The following is a 23,477-nucleotide window of genomic DNA, read 5'->3' on the forward strand; positions in this document are numbered from 1 at the left end:
TAGAGTAAACAAATGACAACAAAGAGTTGAACTTACCTGGGGAAGAAAAGGTAGTTTGGGCTTTCAGTGTGAGAAGAGATGCTCTTATCTGCCTCAGAAACAGACTTCATCTGAATTTTTTGTCTTCCTGAGTAAGCCTCCATGAACAGGAAGCCTTAAGACATTCTAGCAGAGCAGCTCATCACTTCTTTTCAGACGGAAAGAAAAGTTTAGTCACAAAGGGAGAAGAACTTTAGAGGCCATTCCCCCCACCTGATGGCTGGGCACAGCTGGAAACTGTTATAAAGAGCCTCCTTCTTATCCTTTCCCTTCTTCTCCCCACCATCCCCACACACAAATGTATTCAACTGTCCCAACAGCATCACTGAAATGAACCAGAATACTGAATCTGTGTTTGAATTTTAAGAACTAATCTAGAAGAAAAGGAATTCATACACCAATGAAAGATCTCATTGGCAGGAGCCCCTCAGGGCACAGACAGACTCTGGTTTCCCGGATCCTGGGGTCACCTGCGAGTCTCTTATTTTCTAGATGTCTGAAACATTTCGCATTATGTAGTAATATATAAAGGTGAGGTTCCTACATTTTTTTCTAATTAAAATTTGAATTTTGAAATGATTTCAGACTTAACCAAGAAGTTGCAACAATAGGGGCTGGAGCGATAGCACAGCGGGTAGGGCGTTTGCCTTGCACGCGGCCAACCCGGGTTCAAATCCCAGCATCCCATATGGTCCCCTGAGCACCGCCAGGAGTAATTCCTGAATGTAGAACCAGGAATAACCCCTGTGCATGGCCGGATGTGACCCAAAAAAGCAAAAAAAAAAAAAAAAGAAGAAGAAGTTGCAACAATAGTATAAAGACTCCTGAAACTTTCCCAGCTTCCCCACACACTACTTTCTTACAGACACAGTACAATATCAAAACGAGACGAGCCTTGAAGCAGTACTATTAACTAGGCCACAGGCCACAACCAAGTGTTGCCTTTTTCCATTCCTGATCACCATCCAAGATCATGAATTCAGGGGCCACCATATTCGATCATATTTAGATCATTGCATCTCCTGTGTCCCCAGCTTAAGAAGTTCCAGTCGTCTTTCATCCCCTTTTTGAAGAATCCAAGTAAAAAGTTAAACCTGTTGAGTTTATCTCCCCCCAGAAAGTGCCCCTAATTATAGTCTCCAAAACATAGGAAGGCCCTTGATGTGGATTCTGAAACCCAGACCAATCAGTAACTTCAAACGAGTCCCAGTAAAGGCAACGGGGTTAGTGGAAATGTGGCTGTGGGCAGGAATTGCCCAATGAGAGATGCAGACAAACCAATTTTTCATTTGGTCTCCTGAGCATTTTCCAAAATGCCAACCTCCAGACATCTAGAACCCCCTCTTCTCTGGAAGCAGGGCAGGCCCATGGGGCCCCTGGGGCCTGGGGGAGTCAGGGTCAGGGCAGGGCTGTGAGAGCAAAGCTGTGGCCAGGGCATTCTCCAGCCTGAAGAATTTAGCCTCAAGAACCAGACTGCCAGAGCCCAGGGCGGCTTCCTCTCTCCCTGCTCTCTGCCAAGTAGCATTCTGCCCTCCAGTGCCCCTACACTTAAGTGAGTCTCCTGGGGCCGGGCTGGAGACGTACTTGGTGGCACAGCGCCACCTAGTGCTCAAATGAGTCAAGTGCAGGCCTCCACAGGCACTCCCCCAGGCCAACAAGCTTGGAGCACTGGTGTCATTGTGTCATCGATTAGCTTTGATTTGTTTGGAGAGGCAGTGTGGCTGAGAGGGAAGAGGCAAAGACCAGAAAAATATCCTTTCCCTGTTCTCGGGGGCTTTCTCAACCTCTGGATGTCTCTGAGTCATATTTTCCTTATTTAAAAAATGCCCATATATCATACTTAAGGTTGTTAGAACACAGGTCAATACTGGGCTCCTGGAGACTTCCAGAAGCATGTATTCCCCCTTGTTCTCCTCTCCACCCGAATGTGCACGGAGAATTCCCATAATGACCCAGTTATCCAAATCAAAGATAGTTTATAGGTGATGGTGTTCATCCAAAAGCCCAGTTGTAAACAGCGGAGGCTACACTGCGCAGTGGCTGGTGAGGGCAGCGCGTGCCAAGGCACTGCCACGCCATCAGTACCAGCACTGCTGAGCTTCCATCTGCAAAACAGAAACAACAATAAAGATGCCTGCCTCCCGGGGGGGCTGTGAGGATACTTATACCTGCAAAGTACTCAGAACAAGAAGCACTTCATTACAATGTTCTATGACGAACATTTTTTAGTTGTGCTGACCCAAAAAGCAAGGGTGTGGGATGGAGGCTTTGAGCCAGAATTTAATCTATAAAGAAAATGTTCTATTTATTGTCCTCTTGAATGTTGTTTCCTCTTCCCCTACACACCATGCACATGTATGCACATATACCTGTTTCTTCAAATACTGTTAGACTTGTTAGCTGTGAGATGATGGGCAGGGATGGGCAGTCTTTCTGACCTTCACAGACCACTCAGGTGTCTCCAGGAAGTGCCTCATCCAGACAAAGTGGATATGTCATTGTGAAATATTCCCCCTAGCCCAGAAAGCTTCTAACCTTCAGGTCTGCACTGGATCACACCAGCTTCTATTGGCTAACACCTGATAATTCTTTTTCCAACCTTTTACTGGCAACCTTTCTGTATTCTTGTATTTAAGGTGTGCCGTTTTAATGTCTCCAAGAATTAATTTTTTATTCAAGTTAACAGTCTAACATTCTAACATTTAGTCCACTTACGTTTGCTTGATGTAAGTATTGATGCAATTAGGCTAAAACCTATCTTCTACTGTTTTCCATTTGTTCCCATCTATTTATGCTCTCTTGCCTTCTTTTGGATATTTTAGTTTCATAATACTTATGTTGATTTATTCGTTTAGAATAATAGAAATTGATGTACCCTACTTCATTAGTGCATTTACCACTTCCAATACATATTCAAAAACTTCCAAATACTCAATTCCACTAATCTCATATTCATCTTATATGCTATTTTTATCTTATTTAAGTGCTTCATATACTGGAGAACTCAGAAAATCAAGTTATTGCTTTGTGGAAATACTTTTAGATGTATCCTTTCATTCTTCTATTCCTTTCTGAATTTCAACGCTGTGATCCATTATGACTTCCCTTCTCCCGTCCCTATCAGTATGTCCGATACTTCCCCATGACAACGAAGTATTAGGTCTTAAAGCCTTTTAACAGATTTTGGCTGCAGTTTTCTTTGGATCCCTTAAAAATATCACCTCTTAGGTTTATTTTAACTGTCTTGAAAGTAATCTATATTTTTCCTGGCTACTTAAAAAAAATGTCTTTGGCTTTGGGTTTTTTCTTTGAAGTGGGGTGGGTCTGGGGACACCTGGTGGTCTTCTGTGCTTACTTCTGGCTTTGAGCTAAGGGATCACTCCCAGTAGTATTCAGGTAACCATATGGGGCGCCAGGGATCAAACCCAGGTCAGCTGCCTACACTGTATTATCTCTCCAGTTCATCTTTTCAACAATTTTACTGTGCAGTAATCACGTGTGATATTCTCTGAACTTATCTTGCTTAAATGCCAAAAGCTTTCTTAAATCTGTTTCACTGCCATAAATTCTGGGAAATTCTTAGCTGTTAAATAAACATTGTCTCTATTAATACTGTCTACCCATTGTTCCTCAATATCCATCAGAAAATTATCTCACCTGTCACTTGTTTATCCTCTTAGGTCATCATCAAAGTCATCTACTGATCTCTTAAATTCAGCTTTAGAACACAGGGTCCTTTTGGCAAAAACTCAGGACCTTCCTGGAGTCAGGATGGGCAATCTCCCCCTCACCTCTATAAACCCACCTCCAACCCGATAGAGGGAGAAGCCCCAGCAGCCACACTCTTGTTTCATCCCCCCCCTCCCGCCCCCGCCCATCTACCGGCCTGCCCCAGAGACTCATAATTACATCTAGAAAGAGACCAACTAGACCAGATACACTGACCCCAGCTGAGCCCTCCACGGCATCTCAGGAGGGCCAAGTTCTGCTGCCCAGCAAAACTATGGATTCTCTGGAGCACTTAGCCACATGAGAGGCTGTGTGACATCTGCAGACTCTCTAATCCTAACATCCCAGTCAGAGCACACACAATTGAATGGAATGGAATGTGTAAGCCAACTAACCTCAACTAACAAGAATATTAACAGAGAAGGCTCAAGTAGCAGCAACACCTTGGTAAACCCTTAGACAAGGACTTAACGTCCCCATGGGGAGATATGATTTTCACAAATTCTCATTTACATAAGTAATTTTTGATCATTCCATTATCATTAATGATAACAAGCAATATAAAATAAATTATTTTGGGCCTGCTACGGGGACAGACTTGAGGGGTAACAGTGAAGGAAGAGCACAGAGGTGGGGCTGGTGTTGAAATACTGAATGCCTGTAACAGAAACATCACAAACAACTTTGTAAACCACAGCATTTAAAGAAAAAAAATCCAGCTTTAATATTTTTTTTCAACTCTGGAGTTTTTATATAGGTCCCAATTCTCTTTTAAAAGTTTTCCATCGATCTTGCCACACTGAACAGAGAAGAGGCCAGGCAGTCTGGTGAGCAACGCGGCTGGAGAAATGCTCCAGACCAGAACCCGGGCCAACAACACCAGGGATCCAGACGGAGGAGGTACAGCTGGGATGCCTTCTCCAAATGGAGCCCTGGCGACACTGAGCAGCAACTAACACGGCTCTGGGTTGCGGGACTGGAACACATCCGAGCCACGCGGCTGGACCTTTTCTAAAAACTGTAAACATACAATCTTTTAATGGAAAACCAATTATCAAATGCTTCCTTAGTAAGGCTGTCTTCTTGGGGGGGAAACTCCAACAACAATAGTGAGTTTTGTTTTGCAATATGGAACGCAATCAAGGTAAAGAGAAAATGAAGTGAAATTCATCAGTTATACAGTGGGGGTAGGGGGGCGAGGGGTATACTGGGGATTCTGGTGGTGGAATATGGACACTGGTGAAGGGATGGTGTTTGAATATTGTATAACTGAGACATAAACCTGAAAACTGTGTATATTTTCACATGGTGATATAATAAAAATTTTTTTAAAAAAATAAAAACAAATAAAAGTTTTCCATCATCATGGCCAAAAGGCACATGAAAAAGTGCTCTACATCACTAATCATCAGGGAGATTTTTAGATTTTTAATCATCAGATCAAAACAACCATTAGATACCACCTCACACCAGAGACTGGCACACATCCAAAAGAACAAAAGCAACCACTGTTGGTGAGGATGTGGGGAGAAAGGGACCCTTCTACACTGCTGGTGGGAATGCCAACTGGTTCAGCCCTTTTGGAAAACAATATGGACGATTCTCAAAAAATTAGAAATTGAGCTCCCATTTGACCCAGCAATACCACTACTAGGAATATACCACAAAGAAGCAAAAAAGTATAGTCGAAATGACATCTGCACTAATATGTTCATCGCAGCACTGTTTACAATAGCCAGAATCTGGAAAAAACCCGAGTGCCCGAGAACAGATGACTGGTTAAAGAAACTCTGGTACATCTATACAATGGAATACTATGCAGCTGTTAGAAAAAATGAAGTCATGAACTTTGCATATAAGTGGACCAACATGGAAAGTATCATGCTAAGTGAAATGAGTCAGAGAGAGACAGACATAGAAAGATTGCACTCATCTGTGGAACATAAAATAACAGAGTAGGAGACTAATATCCAAGAATAGTAGAAATAAGTACCAGTAGGTTGGCTGCATGGCTTGGAAGCTGGTCTCACATGCTGGGGAAAAAGGCAGTTGAGCTAGAGAAGGGAACACCAAGTAAAATGTGATTGGAGATCCTGCGCGGGAAGGGAGATGCATGCTAAAAGTTGACAAGAGACTGAACACAATGGCCACTCAATACCCCTATTGCAAACCACGACACCCAACTGGAGAGAGAACAAAAGGGAATGCCCTGCCACAGAGACAGGATGGAGTGGGGGGGAGATGGGATTGGGGGGCGGGAGGAATACTGGGCTTATTGGTGGTGGAGAATGAGCACTGGTGGAGGAATGTGTTTGCAAACATTATATGAAGGAAAAACAAGCTTGAAAATGTGTGAATCTGTATCTGTACCCTCATGATGATTCACTAATTAAAGAATAAAATAAATTTTAAAAAATTTTTTAAAAAATAAAAGTTTTCCATCATCATTTAATTCACTTAATTCTTTGGATATTTTCATCGTAATCATCGTAAATTCATAATTTTCTGAGGTTTTGTATATTTCTACTCTCATTTTTTAGACAAATTTATCTTTTTGTATTCCAAAGTAACTCTATTAAGACCTTGAAAAATTAGAAATTTTAAGAATTGCTTTGTATTATGTATTCAGAGGGAATTATTTTTGCTTCTTATTGTTTAGTAGACTGGGGAAAATGCTCTCAGGGGCTGCATTCCTGCTGGGTGTCAGTCCTATCATCATTCCATGCTGACCAGCTAATTAACAGCATCCTCTTCTCCCACCAGCCACTGGATTCCCTCAATCCTTTCTATTCTTTTCACTTTGATAACATCCTTCATATGGTCAAAGTCCAAGGACTTACTTGCTTTTATTTGGTTTTGTGAATTTTTTTTTTTTGTCTTAAGGCGGAGTAGTCTTTATGCCCACACCACATCTTTATCCAATCATCTGTCACTGGGCACTTGGGTTGTTTCTGGATCTAGGCTATCCTAAAAAGAGCTACTTGGGTGTGCAAGTCTCATTTCAAATTAGTGCTTTGGGGACTGGAGAGAAAGTACTGCGGTACTACAGAGCATTTGCCTTGCACGCAGCCAACCTGAGTTTGACACCTGGCATCCCACATGGTCCCCCAAACCTTGCCAGGAATGATCCCTGAGCGGAGAGCCAAGAGCAAGCCTTGAGCACTGCCACGTGTAGTACAAACTAGCCCCTAACCCCAGCTCCCCAATCAAATCCAACTAGTGCTTTGGGTTCTTCAAATGTAAATTTCTGTAGCACTGTTGTCCCATTGTTCATCAATTAGCTTGAGCGGGCACCATTAACATCTCCACTGTGAGACTTCTTGTTACTGTTTTTGGCATATAGAATATGCCACGGGTAGCTTGCCAGGCTCTGCCGTGCGGGCGGGATACTTGCCGGGCTCGGTAGCTTGCCGGGCTCTCCAAGAGGGACGGAGTAATGGAACCTAGGTCAGCCGCATGCAAGGCAAATGCCCTACCAGCTGTGCTATCGCTCCAGATATAAACTTAGAGGAGTATAATTACTGGATCATAAGGTAGTTTTATTTTTCATAGTTTGAGAAATCTCCAGACTGTTTCAGATGTTAGGCCAACTTACATTCCCACCAACAGTGACGCTTCCTTTCTCACATTACTACAGCCAACACTAGTTTGTTGGAGGCTTCTCTCATTCAGACCATTCTCACTGGTGTAACTTTGACTTGCATTTCCCTAGATAATGAGTTTTTTTTTTTCATGTGTTGATTACCTCCATGTCTTCTTTGGAGACATAAACTTGTTCCGCTGTTCTCCCCATATTTATTAAGTTTTCTTGTTTAGTTTTATTAGTTCTTCATATATCTTAGATATTAGTCCTTTGTCAGATGTACAGGGTGGAAATATTCACTCCCATTCATTATAATGGCTTCATTTTAATAATAATTTCCTCTGATGTGCAGAAGCTTTTTAGATGTAATTCCATTTGTTTATTTTTCTTCTTATTTCCCCTCTTCTCACATCCAAGTCCCAAGGTGAGGGGGAGAGGATACTAAAGCCTGTATAATGGAGTGATTTACCTATGTTTTTCTTCAATAGATTTTGTTGTTTTTAGGTTTGAGTCACATCTGGCGATGCTCGGGGCTTACTCCTAAGCTCTAGGCTCGGGGAATCACTCCATTTTTTTTTTCTTTTTGGGTCACACCTGGCGACGCACAGGGGTTACTCCTGGCTCTGCACTCAGGAATTACTCCTCAGTGCTTGTGGGACCATATGGGATGCTGGGAATCAAATCCGGGTCGGCCGCGTGCAAGGCAAACGCCCTACCTGCTGTGCTATCGCTCCAGCCCCTAAAGTGCTTTCTTACCTTCTAATAATCAATCACACACTGGTTATCACACAGAACTTTCCATTCCGTGAGATCAAACAGAAGGGCTTCTGCAGAAGGCTCTCCCTCTCTACGTGTTCAATCTGAGTCAGCTGCCCTGTAAGATGCCATTGCCTTCCTCATGAAATACTGAACTGGATTTCACAGGCATTTTTTCCCCCATATTATCTGTTTATTACACATAAGACTATGTATACAAAAAACAAAACAGAGAATGTGACTAGGACATAATTGTTAAATATATACATATGTGCCAACTGCATTTTTAAAAGAACTACTCAGAGTTCTGACTACATGTAAACGAATAGCATCAGGATTGAGGTGAAAATAGCTTAGAAGACTTCAGTCAAACTTTCAAAACAACTACTGATATTTACACCAAATTTCTGCATGTGAAGAGTACATAATTAAAGAATTTGAACACATCTCCTATAAACAGTTTTACCATAGTTGACCATTTATTTTTAAAAATTACAGGGGGTGATTTCCAACATATCTTATTCTATAAAAGTACTGCTTGTATCAAACATTAATCACTAGTAATTCCACTGAAGAGCTGCCTCTCATCTGTTAAGATACTAATTCCAATTGATGGGATATATGCCCTTAAAATAAAAAGTTTTCATTATTTATCTGAATGTCAAAATTAAGGAGACTTAACTGAAATGTACTGCCTTATGGCTAAGAGAAATGCTATTAGTATATTTTAGGTAAATAATAATCTTTAACTATGAAGTCACTGTTTTATAACTTTCAGGACAATTCACAGAAAACAGACACATGTATTCAAATTACACACTGAAGGTCAGGGGGAGGGCTACTGACTACAGATATTTCCACATGAAGCAGCTCCTTAAAGAAATAAGACATACAAACAGGGCTGTCTTGGTATAATACACATAATTAATAAAACCTTGAAGACCAATATGTTACACTATTGTTGTTAGAATTTAAAAAAAAAATCACACTTAGCAGTCCATTGTGCTTAAAATATCCATATGCATGAGAAGCTCAAAGAAAAAACACCTCTATACATGATGAAAAGAAAGTAATAGATTTTTTTGAAATTGCACTGTTATTTAAAACACTCTCCTAAAGTCAAGCCCTCCCTTCGCAGCTGACACAGTCTTTCAGGTTTAATTGGCAACCTGGGGAGGCCCCTCTGGTATCAGGGAAGTAAAGAAGGTGGTGATGAAAGACCAAGCTGACGCCATCAGTCCAGGCCTCTGCACTGCACTGGCATCTTCACCTGCATCTTCGCCGCTGTCATCATCAAGCCCATCGTCCATAAGACGTTCCTTCCAAACAAAACGAGAAATAGACTCCTAAGTAATCTGAAGAGATAGCACTGTCATAATAGAAAAGAGGTTCAGTTCTTCCTTGCAGGAAAAAGGAATATGGACATGTAAAAAAAAATGTGGTACATGTCTGTTCATTACATATCTTTCAGTCCATATAGATCAGTTCTAAAAAAAAACAAGAACAAAAACAAAAGATCAGTCCTTCAGTGTTCAAGATCAAAGGGGTAACTGCCAATTATTACAATAAATTCTCACCAGGTACATCACTTTTTCAGAAGAAAAGTATTAGCAGGGCTGAAGAGAGAGCTCAGTGGCTGGAGTGGAGTGCCTCCTGGCTCATGAAAGTCAAATCCCTGGCACTGAGCAGGGTATCCTGGTCCTCTGAGCACAGCTGGGCATCGCCCTGGGTGCCTCTGAGTACAACTGTGTGCCCTGCTCACAGCCCACACCGCAGAGCTGGGTTCAAGCCATGAACACTCAGGCTCACACAGCCAGGCGAGTATCATCAGGAATGGCATCAAGAGATGCTTCAAAGCCACCCACCACCCTGACCCCCCAAAGAGAACGGTAGCTCTCTCTTCCAGTTACACCTACAGCTGGTTCCCCATTACAGTCTAAGTTCTTCCTAATGAAATCACAATTTCAATGCCAATTGTTCTTCATGTGCCATTCCACCAATAAATACTCAGGGAACACACTGTGTTCCTGGTCATCCTGGTGCCACAGAACGCTGAGGAGAAACTTCTAGATTGAAACATGCAAAACCTCACTCACGTACCATTTCTTCAAGTTCTAGATTGTTTGCATTTTGCCCCTCGTTGTTAGCTTCAGCATTATTGTTAGGAGCCTGCTGTTGACCTCCTTCTTGCCTGAACGGAAACCATCCAGCCTGGTGTCTGTTCAGCAAAAATGAAGGAAGAAGAAAGAAAGTTACCACTATTTTCATTTGTAACCGTAGAAATCACTACTGTTCTATTGGAGGTAAAATACACAAAAAGACCAAATTTTCTACTTTAGGCCAAGGACTGACACTCTTGAGTATTCAGAGGATTAGAAAATTCAACATAAGTTTGAAAGTCCTCCATAGTCTTAACTCTTTATGCTAGCTAGTGGCAGGAGTCACATGAAATCTTTTTATATTTTCCAAAATAAAATTTGATTAGATATTTGTTTGAGCCCTGAGAAAAAAAGGACAACGGAAAGTAAGAGTATTTTTTAAACATCAGATCTATACCTGATAATAATAAAGGCATCCTAAGCAAAAGTACAGGGCATATTTCCCTCAAGTTCTAAATAGTTGATGAGTTTGTCTCCATATAACTAACAACTGATACAATGGGTGGGATATGAACAAATTCTAGGCAATTCTGATGAACATTCTTACAAGGTTTTGTCCTGGATTTATCCATTACACTCCCTTGGTCTCGGTGCCAGACATGTAAAGCCCACTAACTCAAATTCCTCCATATTCACGACTAACATAACATACATCATGTTCCATACTGAAGGTTTCCAAAAGTAAAAGTCACAACGCAGTTAATGAGCATCACTCACAAATAGACCAGCAGCATGGCTCCCATGACCATGATGAACCGACTGAAAGAAGAGTAGAAGTACACGATGCTGAGGAGGATGGCAGCACGTGAAAAGGTATACATCCAGTCCAGCCAGTCTCGATTAAAGTCCTCTTCATTCAGCACTGGGCCTCCCTGCGCGTTCATCTGAACATTTTCGTTCATGGGTCGATTATCCTGGGCCATGAGGTTGGGAGCTGGTGGGGGCTCATTGCCAGGAACACGAGCCAAATGGAGAGGCTGGGAAACAGCAGGCTGAGCTGGACTGGCATTTGACGTGGCATGAGCTGAAACTGCAGCTTGACTGAAATAGTTACCAAAAAATATTCAAAGAAAATAAAATTTTACCATATCGTGTCATATTTTCAAATGGTTCCTAAGGAGCAATACCTTTTCCCCCTATACCTAATAGAGAATCGCCACAACTTTCATACTCCACTTGGGTGGGAAGCACAAAGCCAAGTGCTACAGAAAAGGAGAGACAAAAATAATGGCCAGTGTAGAAAAGACGCTCCAGTATCTCAGGAAAGTAGTCTGGCAATGAAGAGAATTCACTAGAGGTTTGAAAATGTTTTCTTTAAAGAACTGAATCTGCCTCTATACTATGGTTAACTAAAATGGTAGGGGGAGGTACAGAGATAAACTGCCAATATTATTCAGTCTTTTCTCTTTCACTGAGCTACTGTATAAGGGACAATGCTCTCCACTAAGAAACTCTTGCTGCTCTACATGAGATGAACATCCCTACATCCACCTCACCTCCCTCAGACCCATGGTTTAAAATATTTGTCCACAAATGTACATTATAATCTATCCTGTCTGCCTGTTAGTGATAACAGTGTTATTATTTTAAAATAGTACTGTGCTATTTTAAATACAGCCCAGATGACTCTTTGACCCTGATCCTGATTTTCGGGAATTGCAGTGACCACTGGCAATGGCCGTCCTTGCCAATTCATAAAAATCTGTGGTTCTGAAGCCTGCTTATACTTTGTTTGAAAGAAAAAAACCTTGTAAAATGGTCCCCAGTAAAATAATTCATGTGTATTTGCTTTAAATTAACCCGCACAGTAGCATGAACTTGCAGTGAACAGACGTGAAAGTGAGTGATAAGCACACAGGGACTAATTTTCACTATTCTACCTTATTTATATAATAACATCTTTTTATAATTAAAAGATTTTAAAAATTAAAGTAAAATAAAAGGTTCCTTAAGCTACAAAAGCCTACTTAAGTCTAAAACCTTGTCTGGTAATACTGGTCTCTGTATAGGGTTTCTCAGTTTCCAAAATGATCAATTCATAGATATTTTGATTCACATATGAGTTATACTTCATTAAGTAAGAACTTGAGGCTCAAAAGTTAAATACTATACATAAAATTATATTACTTAATAGTTAACTACATAAGCCTCACTTACCTTACAGTTCTGAGATGCCTAAATGAGAACAGGGTTGAAAGTATCCAACAGATTACTGAACACAAAACTAATATGGTAACTACTAATACATTATACAATATATATACCACATTATACCGGGGCAACAGGTAAGGTCAAGTCTTCCTAAATTAAGGAGTTACGCAAAACAGAAGTCAGATGTGAAGCTCATAAAGTAGGGGTTATCCTTATGCGAAGGGCTAAGGAAAAATAAGGGTACAGACTCACACAGCAGACAAGAAAGTCACTTGGGGGCCTGGAGAGTGGAGAGGAAATTACTAATTTAGCAGTAGTACTATGAAATAGAGCAAAGAGCCTAAAAAGAGAGTGATGAAAAGGTTGTTTCCATTTTCAAAAATAAGGAAGATGGATTACACAGAATACAAAATGAGTAATCAAAAAGACAGAAGAGGGCCAAAGCAATAGTACAGTGGATAGGCGCTTGCCTTGCATGTGGCCGACCAGGTTCAATCTCCAGCACCCCATATGGTCCTCTGTGCTACACCAGGAGTATTTCGTGATCTGAGAGCCAGGAGTAACCCCTGAGCATGTCCAGGTGTGCCTCCAAAAAAAAATACTGTCACTGTCACTGTCATCCCGTTGCTCATCGATTTGTTCGAGCAGGCACCAGTAACATCTCTCGTTGTGAGACTTATTGTTACTGTTTTTGGCATATCCAATATGCCACGGGTAGCTTGCCAGGCTCTGGCTTGCGGGCGTGATACTCTCAGTAGCTTGCCGGGCTCTCCAAGAGGGGCGGAGGAATCAAATACGGGTTGGCCGCGTGAAAGGCAAACGCCCTACCACTGTGCTATCGCTCCAGCCCAAACAAAAACAAAACAAACTAAAAAGACAAAAAGAATAACAGCATCATAGGCACAAAAAATATAGAATATTAAGATGCTACAAATGTTAACTGGAAGACCAAAGAAAAAGAAAGCAAAGAAACTATACTTTGTGCTATGACAATTCCATGACCATCAGAAAGAAGACTAAAGAGAACAACCCGAGTGAGCAGGAAGACGTACACCAACAGAGCCTACACATCAAGACAAAGTCTCCCTGACATGATTCTTTCCTACACAGCTTTTTATTCTACTTCCCATCTCTTAATGCAAACTTTTTGTGCCTTTCTAGGTGTCCTTCATCCTCTTAAATAAATGCGATGCGATATTTAATAAAGCATCTAAATACTGCCAAGTATAGTTAAGAGAAACAAAGTAGGCTTAGCTAACGTGAACTGGATGTCAAGGCATTTTGTTTTAATCAAATAATTTTAATATCTGCTGAGATATTTGCAAATCCCTTCTCAGAATTTTAACTCTCATATATATATATATATATATATATATATATATATATATATATAGTGTGAAATCCCCAATTAATTTTAGGCTAGAAGAAATTAAGGCAAATAGCATAGTAAGAAAATGTACTTGAAATTACTTACTATTGCATATAATACTGCTGAGCATACATCTGTTGCCACCAAAGAAGCTGCAGTGGGCTGAAGGCGGGATACAATGGGAATCCAGCTGGGCCTGCTTGCCCAGGAAGCTGGTTGTCTACATTTCTGCAACGAAGAGGGAAAGTCAAAATTTTCTAAAGGCTCAAAACATTTCTGCTTTCATTACTAAATAATCATGGAATTTTTCTTACACCACTAATGTACACTGGGTAAATATTACCTATCCTCATTTTTATTCTCTATTTGAAACTCTGAATCGATTCCGGTTATAATGTTGACATTTATAGAAAGTTATCTACACCAAGACATTTGCAAATAAATGCAGAATGAATATTTTTTAACTTTCTTCCTATTACTTAAGTTTTATTAGCTGAAATGAGTTTGGCCTACCCAGAGATAAGAATAATGAAGATTCATAAACTTTAATTTTATACTCTAAAAACTATTACCACAATTCCTAATAAGTGATTACAGAAATTTTAGGAGGCAAAAATTTAGCAACAAATAATAGTTTTGGCAATTTGGTGCTAGCTAACATATCAGGTCCCCTTCATATTATCTGAACCATCCTCACCCTTGAAGGAGTGAGGGGAGTCATACAATGACTCCCATCTTCAGACTTTTTACTACTTCCTGACTACAGCCCTCTCCACTGCCCAAGTTTTTCTTCACAGAAAATTAAGAAAAAAAAGCAAAATCATCTAGGAGTCCCTTCCAGCCCTTGAAAGCCATGTTTAGTAAGAGGAAGAAAATAAACTTAACCCAGAGGATCCTTTCTAAAAATGTCAATGAGTAGGAAATCCTGCCAAGAAAGTCACACCACTGAAAAGTATTACATCTATGTAGAATGATCTCAGGGGGGCCTAGAAAGATTGTACAGTAAATGAGGTTCTCACCTTGCCCAGGGTCAACATGGGTTCAATCCCCAGCACCCTATATGGTCCCCTAAACCTGCAAGGGGTGATCCACGTATAGCCCAAAAAAACAATTTTTTTTTAAAATCAGAATTTTCATCAGCAAGCTGATACATCTGAGTATATATGAAAATTAGCTAAATCTCATTACTAACAATAATATGACCCTTTATCTAGATGTAGTTTTAAATTTCCTTTGCATTCCCAAATAAGAATTTCACCAATCACTACTACCAGAAAAAAATATGCCTCACACAAGTCCACTATTTCAACTACCAAACAGAAAGGCTGAGCTTTGTCATTATTTATAAAGGTCTAGGGAAGACAAGGCTATTAACAATTACTTCAAAAAATTACTATGGTATTCCGACTTCACTTTACTGCTATCGAGAACACAAAATCATCAAAAACACACTGTCAAGAAACAAGTAACTCCAATAACTGTCCCAGAGACTTCCTCCCTTTCTCTCCAGCAAGTTAAACACTCCTTGATTATCTGATTACTAAGATAAATTCCAATCCAAATCTGGCACACTATAACTTTCCATTAACGCTCTTCTGACAAGATATTATACTGCTGACACCCTCAAAAACTAGCAATTTTTGATACAGAATTATAGTTATTATTAAAATATACAATACTTTTTCACCAAGAGCTGCCACATGACCCAGCAATTCCACTTTTTGGTATCTGCTCCCAGGACAGAAAAACATTCATTCCAAGGGGCATACACACACCATTATTCATTGCATCATTCAGTGCAACGCTAAGATTTGGAGTCAACCTTCATGTCCTACGACAGATCAGTGGGTCGTGAAAATCTCGTATATGTACACAATGGAACACTACTCAGCTGTAAAAAATGATGAAACCATGCAATTTGCTGCAACATGGATAGAACTGGAAGATATGTTAGATAATGTAAGCCAGAAGGAAAAGGATACCTGATGATTATCACTTACCACAGATGAGTAATTGGACGAGAAAATGCAATGTTAAAGTGGGGATAAACTGTTAAAGTGGCAGTAAAGCAGGGATATATTTTATGAAATATAAAATGCAAGAACTCTGGCTATGAAATACAGGGAAGAGACAGATGAAAAGAAATGGGATCGGGGTCAAGAGGATTTGGGTATAATTGTGGTGTTAAGGGGTGATAGGTAAATATCCAAACCACAGATTCAACAACACTGAAAACATGAGACCCAAACTTTGACAACCAACACAGAAAGGTGCCTGTCAAGACGGCGACTGTGGGTGGGAGGGACCCTGGGGACACTGGTGGAGGGAAGCTGACTCTGATGGTGGGACTGGTGCTAAAACGGTGTAAGTAGTCTAAATCTCAACTATGAACAACTCTGTGAAACACTTTAACAAAAGAAAAAATAGATTTAAAAATGTGTATGTACAATACCTAAGTAAATATGAAATCACTTAACATTCTAGAGGCTCAATCATTAACATGATTATAAACCAAAATATGAGGGATTTGTGCGTTTTGGGGGGCATTTTTTAGGGTTTTTTGCTTTGCAGAGTCAAACAAAATAGCATAGATATAGGGAAAATCTTATTTATTTTTTTATTCCAAGCGTCTGACGGGGTCTTTCTTATTTCTGTTTGCAATTAATTATTTATAAGCATAGAAAACATCGTGGTTGAGAGGACAACTGACACTGCTTCTATCTGCCTGGTTTTAGGAGATGCGTTCTGTGCACGTGTCCATGACCTGCGTTGCACTATGTGCACATAAGAACCTGTAGAAATTCCCGGTGCTGGGGACCCTGCATGGGTCTGTGAGGCCCATCTTCACATCACAGGCTTGCTGGGGTTTGCTCCGTTGATCCATCCAGCGTGAGAGCAGTGTTCAGGTTTCTCACTACTACTGTGTCAGTGTCTGCCTTCAGTCTATTAGCCGTTGTAAGAATTTTGTTGGCCTGTGCTTCTCAGGAGCATGTCTGTTTAGGAGTGAGTTGATGTACTGATCTCTCTTGATCATTAAGAAATGACCACTCTGTCCCATACAGCCTTTTTTAATTTGGCCTCTACATTACATATACTACATACTGTACTATATAATATATATTATCTGATACAAGTATGGCAGCCCAGCCTCCTTAAAAGAACTGTTTGTCTATACGATTATCTTCCAGTTTTGACTTTTCAGCATATTTACTGCCCGTTCTAATATGTCTCTTGTAGGAGCAGAAAGCTGAGGCCATTCGGATCCATTCTACCACTGTGTCTCTTGACTGGTGAGTTCAGGACACGACAAATACACAGCCATTGAGTTACTGAATTTAGTGCCATCATTCTATAGAATTACGTGTTTGTAACGTTTCTCTTGTGTTTTAATGAAGCTGCTTTGCTGCTTCTTGCAAAACTGGTTTCAAGGCTGTGAACTTTCTAATCATCCCTTAAAATCTGAGTGAAAATCAGGATAGATAGATTAATTTTGGTGAGGTTTTTATTCAACTGAGTTGTTGTACTTTATGCCACTATTCTCTTCTGGCTTATAAAGTCTCATTTGACAAACCTCTGAATCTTACAAGAGTTCCTCTGTGTGTAAGTTCCCTCCTCGATCTTGTTGCTTTCAATATTCATCTCTGTAACTGGCTTTTGTCTTTTTGACTACAATAGATCTTGGAGTTTTTCTATTTGGGTCTATTTTGGCTGGGACCTCTTAAATCTAAGGTGCCTGCACTGATCAACTATAAAAAATTCTTAACATTTATTTTCTGTTGTTGTTGCTTTTTGGGTCACACCTGGGGATGCAGAGGGATTACTGCTGGCTCTGCACTCAGGAATTACTCCTGGCGGTGCTCAGGGGACCATATGGGATGCTGGGAATTGAACCCGGGTCGGCCGCGTGCAAGGCAAACAAACGCCCTTCCCGCTGTACTATCACTCCAGCCCCTTAAGATTTCTTTGACAAGAGATTTTTTATCGAATTCACCTTCCCATACCTCAGGGGCTCTCCTGCCTTCTTTCACTCCTGTGATACTCTTTAGTTGTGGTTCATAGGCCACCAGTTCACCTGGTCATGGTGTTCACACATCTTTAGTAGTGTTCATGGGGTCTCACTCAATTTAGCTGTGGTACTCAAACATTCATGCATGGGTGTGTGAGGCTGACCTGAAAGCCTAATAATCTAGTTGTGAGGTGACTAGAAATCACCTGTGTCATAAGGCAACCCAGACAAAAGGATGCCAGAATCATCACAACTGGTACATGTGATAGCACTGGGAACTGAACTCTCAACCTTACACTAAGTCACCGGGCTGGCCTCTGGACTCAGTCACTCTGGACCCAGTCAATGCATTTAGTAATTATTAGCTGTTAGAGAGTCCAGTCCAGTTCCTACAGCTATAGCCACTAAGTGCTCCGGGCAACCAGGAGCACTTCCAAGTAGTGCTCCAGGGGCGAGGCAATGCTGAGGCCCTAAACCAGAAACTCACACGGGCAAAGCATGTGCTCTGTCACTTTGAATTATATCCCCGGGTCACAGGACAACTTTTGGGGCAAGAGAGGTCACCCCTGGCAGTGCTCGGGGACCATATGCAGTGCCAAAAATTCAAGACAAGTGCCTTATCTCCTGTACTATCTCTCCAGTCCAATACAAACACTTTTCTTTACTAAAATTTTGCAACTATCTTCAAGCCCAAAAGCCTGTGTGTCTAGGAAAGGTAAGCTTACAGCTTGAGGAAGGACAAAGATGAAGTAGCAAGGTAGCCAGCCAGAACAGTGCAATCAACCCAATGGTTAAAAATGGAGTGACAGATGTTACAGTCAGACTGTGCGCATATCCATGGTTAAAGTATTAAATACCAGAGAAATCGGCAGAAGCTACAAATTATCTTTATTTCTCCTCCAGAAAAAGACAGTTGTGAAGCATTTACTATCACAGCACTCTAACTTGGAAATTCCTCCCCATCCCAACTCTGTGGAGCGTGGTTAGGTGACATGTTTTAGCTAGTGGGATGGTGGCGAAATATGACACATGGAGAGATTTTAAGTGAGCTCAGGGCTTACTTCTCTTCTTGGTTTCCTGGAATCTGCAATTAAAAGAACATGTGATGTCCTAGAACATGTGGAGTTACTGGTCCACAAGAGAATGACGAGCAAGAAACAGACCTTAACTAAATCTACCTTCTGAGGCAAAGCCATCCTGAGTGACTAAACTAACAGGAACATGAACAGGAAAAAGAAACTTGGTACTATTAAGTCATTGCGATCCAGGTAAAACCAACAGATGAGCTCTTCCGTGACAGATGGACCAGCTAGTCTACTCTGGCGATAAGGAATCATGCAGACTTTATTGCTGGAGATGTTTATTTTATCAGCTATGTCCGGGTTATGCTGCAAGTTGTTTGAGATATTTTTTTTGGGGGGGGGGGGTGGTTTGTGTTTTTTCTTCTGATTTGGGGTCACACCTGGCTGTGCTCAGAGCTTATTCCTGGTTCTATGGTCAAGGATCACTCCTGACAGGCCTCAGGGAAGTGATGGTCTGCCGGGGATTGCACCTGGATTGCCACATGCAAGCACCCTACCCACAGTACCATCACTCTGGCCTCACGGTGCAGGTGTGGTTTTGTTTAAGGATTTAGAAAAAGTGGTATTTCTGTTTTTAAAGTACACTTTAAAAAGCATTTTGAATATTACAAAAATGTCATAATGGTTATTTCTCAGCAGGGGCTATAAACATTGTTTTCTGCAAGTAAGTTTTGGTTTGCAGCAATCATTTTCTGAAAATAAAAGGTTTCTTATGTACTTTCAAAAAGGCTCAATCAATCTCATCTATATGCTTGCCCTGAGAGGAAAATATTTTTAAAAATCTAATGAGGGGGCCGGAGCGATAGCACAGCCGGTAGGGCGTTCGCCTTGCAAGCGGCCGACCCGGGTTCGATCCCCGGCATCCCATATGGTCCCCCAAGCACCGCCAGGAGTAATTCCTGAGTGCAAAGCCAGGAGTGACCCCTGAGCATCGCTGGGTGTGACCCAAAAAGCAATAAATAAATAAATAAAAATCTAGTGAAAATGAGTTATATTTTGCTATATACCAAGCCTTGTTGTGTTCTACACTACATGAATTAAATGCTCTCGTGAAAGTATTGTTTATGCTCAACATCCAATGGCTGTTCTTAGCTCTTACACTTCATTCTGGGGTCCTAGAAATCTCTCTATTTCCAAGCTCACAATCACAGATCTGGATCACTGTCACATACTCAGTCCCACAGCTTGAGAGTCAATGTAGAGTGATCATCACTACTGATAGGCATGCTTCATTTATTCTAAATTTGTTTGAACAAGTATCCTATACAGTCCTTTGGTTTCAGACATACCCCTGACCAAACCATACTCTCTAAGTCCTTCTCTGAACTCTGGGTGCTGTGCTATCATTGTGGGCTGCATATACTCCTAGAAATGCCTCATCCAAGAGGTCTGCTACAACTGCATAATACAAGGCAACCAAGATAAACAAACTGTTTTAACAAAGACGCTAGATGTAAGTGCTAGTTAGCATATCCTTACACTTCATCGGCTTTACCGAGGACATTACTGAGCCTGGCTAATCAGATACGCCTCCAGAACACCTTAAAATAGAGGCCACCTGCACAGGTGCTAGGGGCACAGGGCCACTTCAATGGAACTCTGGAGGCGATGCAATGCCAAAGATTCAAATCAGTGCTTCGCCTAGGCAAAGCACGTGCTCTACCATGTGAGCTATTTTCCAGGAAAGACCTTTGTTTATGAACAAATTATTATACCCCACTAAATGCTCTCATTCACACATCTACTCCCCAGAAAACATGAATATGAGTACAGTTACAGTGCAGCTGATCTAGTATACAGACACCTAATCCTCGCTACTCAAGGAGTGGTCTAAGCACAGTGTCAGCTTCACCGGAGAGCTTCTTACAAATGCTGACTCTCCAAACCCATCAGACACACAGAATCAAAGTATGCCCTTCACATCCCTCACGCCAAGCGCTTGTGCTAAGTACCATGGCCCTGGAAAGTACTGCCCCTGCTACTGCTGTGTGCCCAGTCTCTGCACTACTCTACTCGGCCTTCTCAATCTCAAGCCTGACTAGCTGTGAATAAATGCTGATGATCTCAGAAGAAATATCAGTAAGGTAAGATGAAGTGATTTTTCCAAAGTCCAAAAAGTAACTCTGCCCACTACTCCACTCACCCTTGCATCACGTACGGGATCTGATGACTCTGTGCTGGGTCGGTTGGTGCTTGTGGAATAGTTCGTTGCCTCAAGCCATCTGAGGAAGAACTGGCAGCTAAAGGCAAGTTTTCTTGACCAGGTGATGGAGCTGTTGATCCTGACTGATCTGCACTCTACAAAAATGGAATCAATTTTTCAAAATTTAATTCACTTATAATCATGAGTATGACACATTGCTAAAAATATATTTATGAAATCCCTCTGCAAAATGACAAAATTTTAGTTTACGATCTGAATTTTGTACCAAGAGGAGACAGACATTTTACCTGATGAAACAAAAGATTTCAGATTATCAAAATTGCTTTGTTATATAACACTACATTTTTCAATTAGGCTCAGTAATAATTATATATTAAAAAGAAAAGAATAGAAAAAGAACAGCCTTGGCCAGAGCAGGAGTATGGCAGGTTGACATTTGCCTTGCATGCAGCCAATCCAGATTCAATCCCCGGCATCCCACATGGTCCCCAGGAGTGACTCCTAAGGACAGAGCTAGGAGTAACCCATAACCACTGCCAGGTGATACCCAAAAAAACAAAATACAATAAAATAAAAATTAAAAAACAGCTTACTAAATTGTGAGGATTAAAGTCATAGATGTTTAATACAGTGTTGAGCAGATGATACAAATGACTTTTTTAAATATGTTATATGCCTGGGATTATATAACAATGCTAGTGGTAACCCAGGGGTTTTAAATAGTAAGGAATAATGTTTGGAATCAGAACAAAAGCTCTCTAATGTATGTTACCTACCATTCCCTTTTCAGGGGAAAAATGACCCAGTGACCGGGGCCAGAGCAACAGTAGTGTGGAGAGGAGTATGCCTTTTACATGACCTGGGTTTAATCCTGGGCATCCCATATGGTCCACTAGAGCACCACAAGGAAAAACCCCTGAGCATCACCGGGTATGACCCAAAAACCAAAAACAACAACAAAGACCCAGTGGTCCCTGGAAATCTACTTTAAGTGAACAAACTGAAAAAGGAGCCTACCTGGCCCTAGTTGCACCCAAGGCTCCTACCAAACTCCCGGAAGTTGTTCACCTCACCTGGGTGGTCCCGGTACACTCTCTTTGGGAAATAGTGGTCTGAACCCTGGTGTTACTGATGTAGTCTTAAGGGTCCGCATGAGCTCTCGAGAAAGTCTCAGCTTTCACACCAAAAAAAAATTAGACTCAACTAGAATTTCAAGATTCCTTTCACTCTAATTAGAGTTCTATCAATTCTATTAGTTTATAGATTTCTCCAATAAATATTTTGTGTATAGGTTGTTAAATCAGGACTTTTTATTTTCCATGCTCAAATTCTGTCAGTTCTTCGCCATCAGCTTTAAACCATTAGTGCCTTGATAGTCCTACTTGAGAGCAACCTGCCTTCAAGGGACAGGTTCACCTGTAAAGCGAGTGCTCCAGGCGCAGCACCAATAGCTACAGCTGGAGACAATGACACCTTGCACAGCTTCTGACCTCTGAAGGCTGGTCTGATTCTATCACCCTCCTAAGTCTGCTACAGTCATCTGATCTGCCCTGCTGCCCTATTTTCAAGATGGCATATGTTCTTGAATGTCTCAAAGCTTTGTCAACTAAAAGGACATTGGTCTTTTGCAAAATTAACTAGTTTTCTTTAAAAACACTATTCCACACAAAAAAGAAAACAAGTGCCTTACTAGGGAGTCTGATTCTTAGTGACATAAACCGGGAAAGACTTCTTTCTTGACAAGAATTCACCTTATATGAATCACCATAATATGGTGATGGGGGCAGAGAGATAATACAGGGTTTAAGGCACTTGCCTGGCACACAGCTGGCGGAAGCATCACATACGGATCAGTCCCCCAAGCATCATCACCCAAAAGTGACCCCTGGGCAGAGGCAGGAGCAAACCCTTAGTTATCACTCGGTGTGGCTCCCAAAGTAACAATAGTAGTAAGTTCATTTATGGAGCTAGAGCAACAGCATAGCGAGTAGGGTGCCTGCCTTGCATGCAGCCACACTGGTCACCAGGAGTGATCACCAGGAGTGATTCCCAGCCATTTGGCACCATTGACCAGTGTCTCTAGAACTAATAATTTCAGACTTATTAAGTAACTCATCCTCTATTCAATTTTCTTACTAAGGGGTGCTGGGACAGGAACTGGGATGGCATCAGAGCCAAGACTGACAGTGCTCCAGGGCCACAGTGCCTACCTTGGGCACACTCAGGCACTCATGCGGTGCTAGGGGTCAGACCCAGAGCCTCGAATGTGACAGGGCCTGCACTCTACCCGCTGGGAATCTCCAAAGTCCCATTAGACAATTTCTAAAACATTTTCAAATCACACTGAAATTTCTCAACCACAAAAATTAAGGAGAACTTAACTAAATTTGTCTTTGATACTTTATTTCCTATACTTTATTTCCTTTTGTTTGTTTTTTG

At 41.2% G+C, this 23,477-nt stretch overlaps 1 protein-coding gene and 1 pseudogene across 2 annotated transcripts in view; both read right to left on the minus strand.

The window, feature by feature from the left end:
• Positions 1-23,477, minus strand: part of LOC129402392 (uncharacterized) — a 143,335-nt pseudogene that overhangs the window by 83,499 nt on the left and 36,359 nt on the right.
• The window catches only part of HERPUD2 (HERPUD family member 2), a 39,788-nt gene continuing 24,873 nt past the window's right edge, over positions 8,563-23,477 (minus strand). Inside the window, exons 4-8 of one of the 2 annotated variants that reach the window (XM_012932343.2) lie at positions 21,018-21,172; positions 13,892-14,014; positions 10,984-11,307; positions 10,208-10,325; positions 8,563-9,426 (exon numbers count right to left, since the gene is read on the minus strand). In XM_012932343.2, the coding sequence (XP_012787797.2) occupies positions 9,265-9,426; positions 10,208-10,325; positions 10,984-11,307; positions 13,892-14,014; positions 21,018-21,172 (882 nt within the window). In that variant the 3' untranslated portion in view covers positions 8,563-9,264. The other variant, XM_055128861.1, reaches the window with a different exon arrangement.

The sequence above is a fragment of the Sorex araneus genome, chromosome 1 (assembly GCF_027595985.1).
Source record: "Sorex araneus isolate mSorAra2 chromosome 1, mSorAra2.pri, whole genome shotgun sequence".
Lineage (NCBI taxonomy): Eukaryota > Metazoa > Chordata > Mammalia > Eulipotyphla > Soricidae > Sorex > Sorex araneus.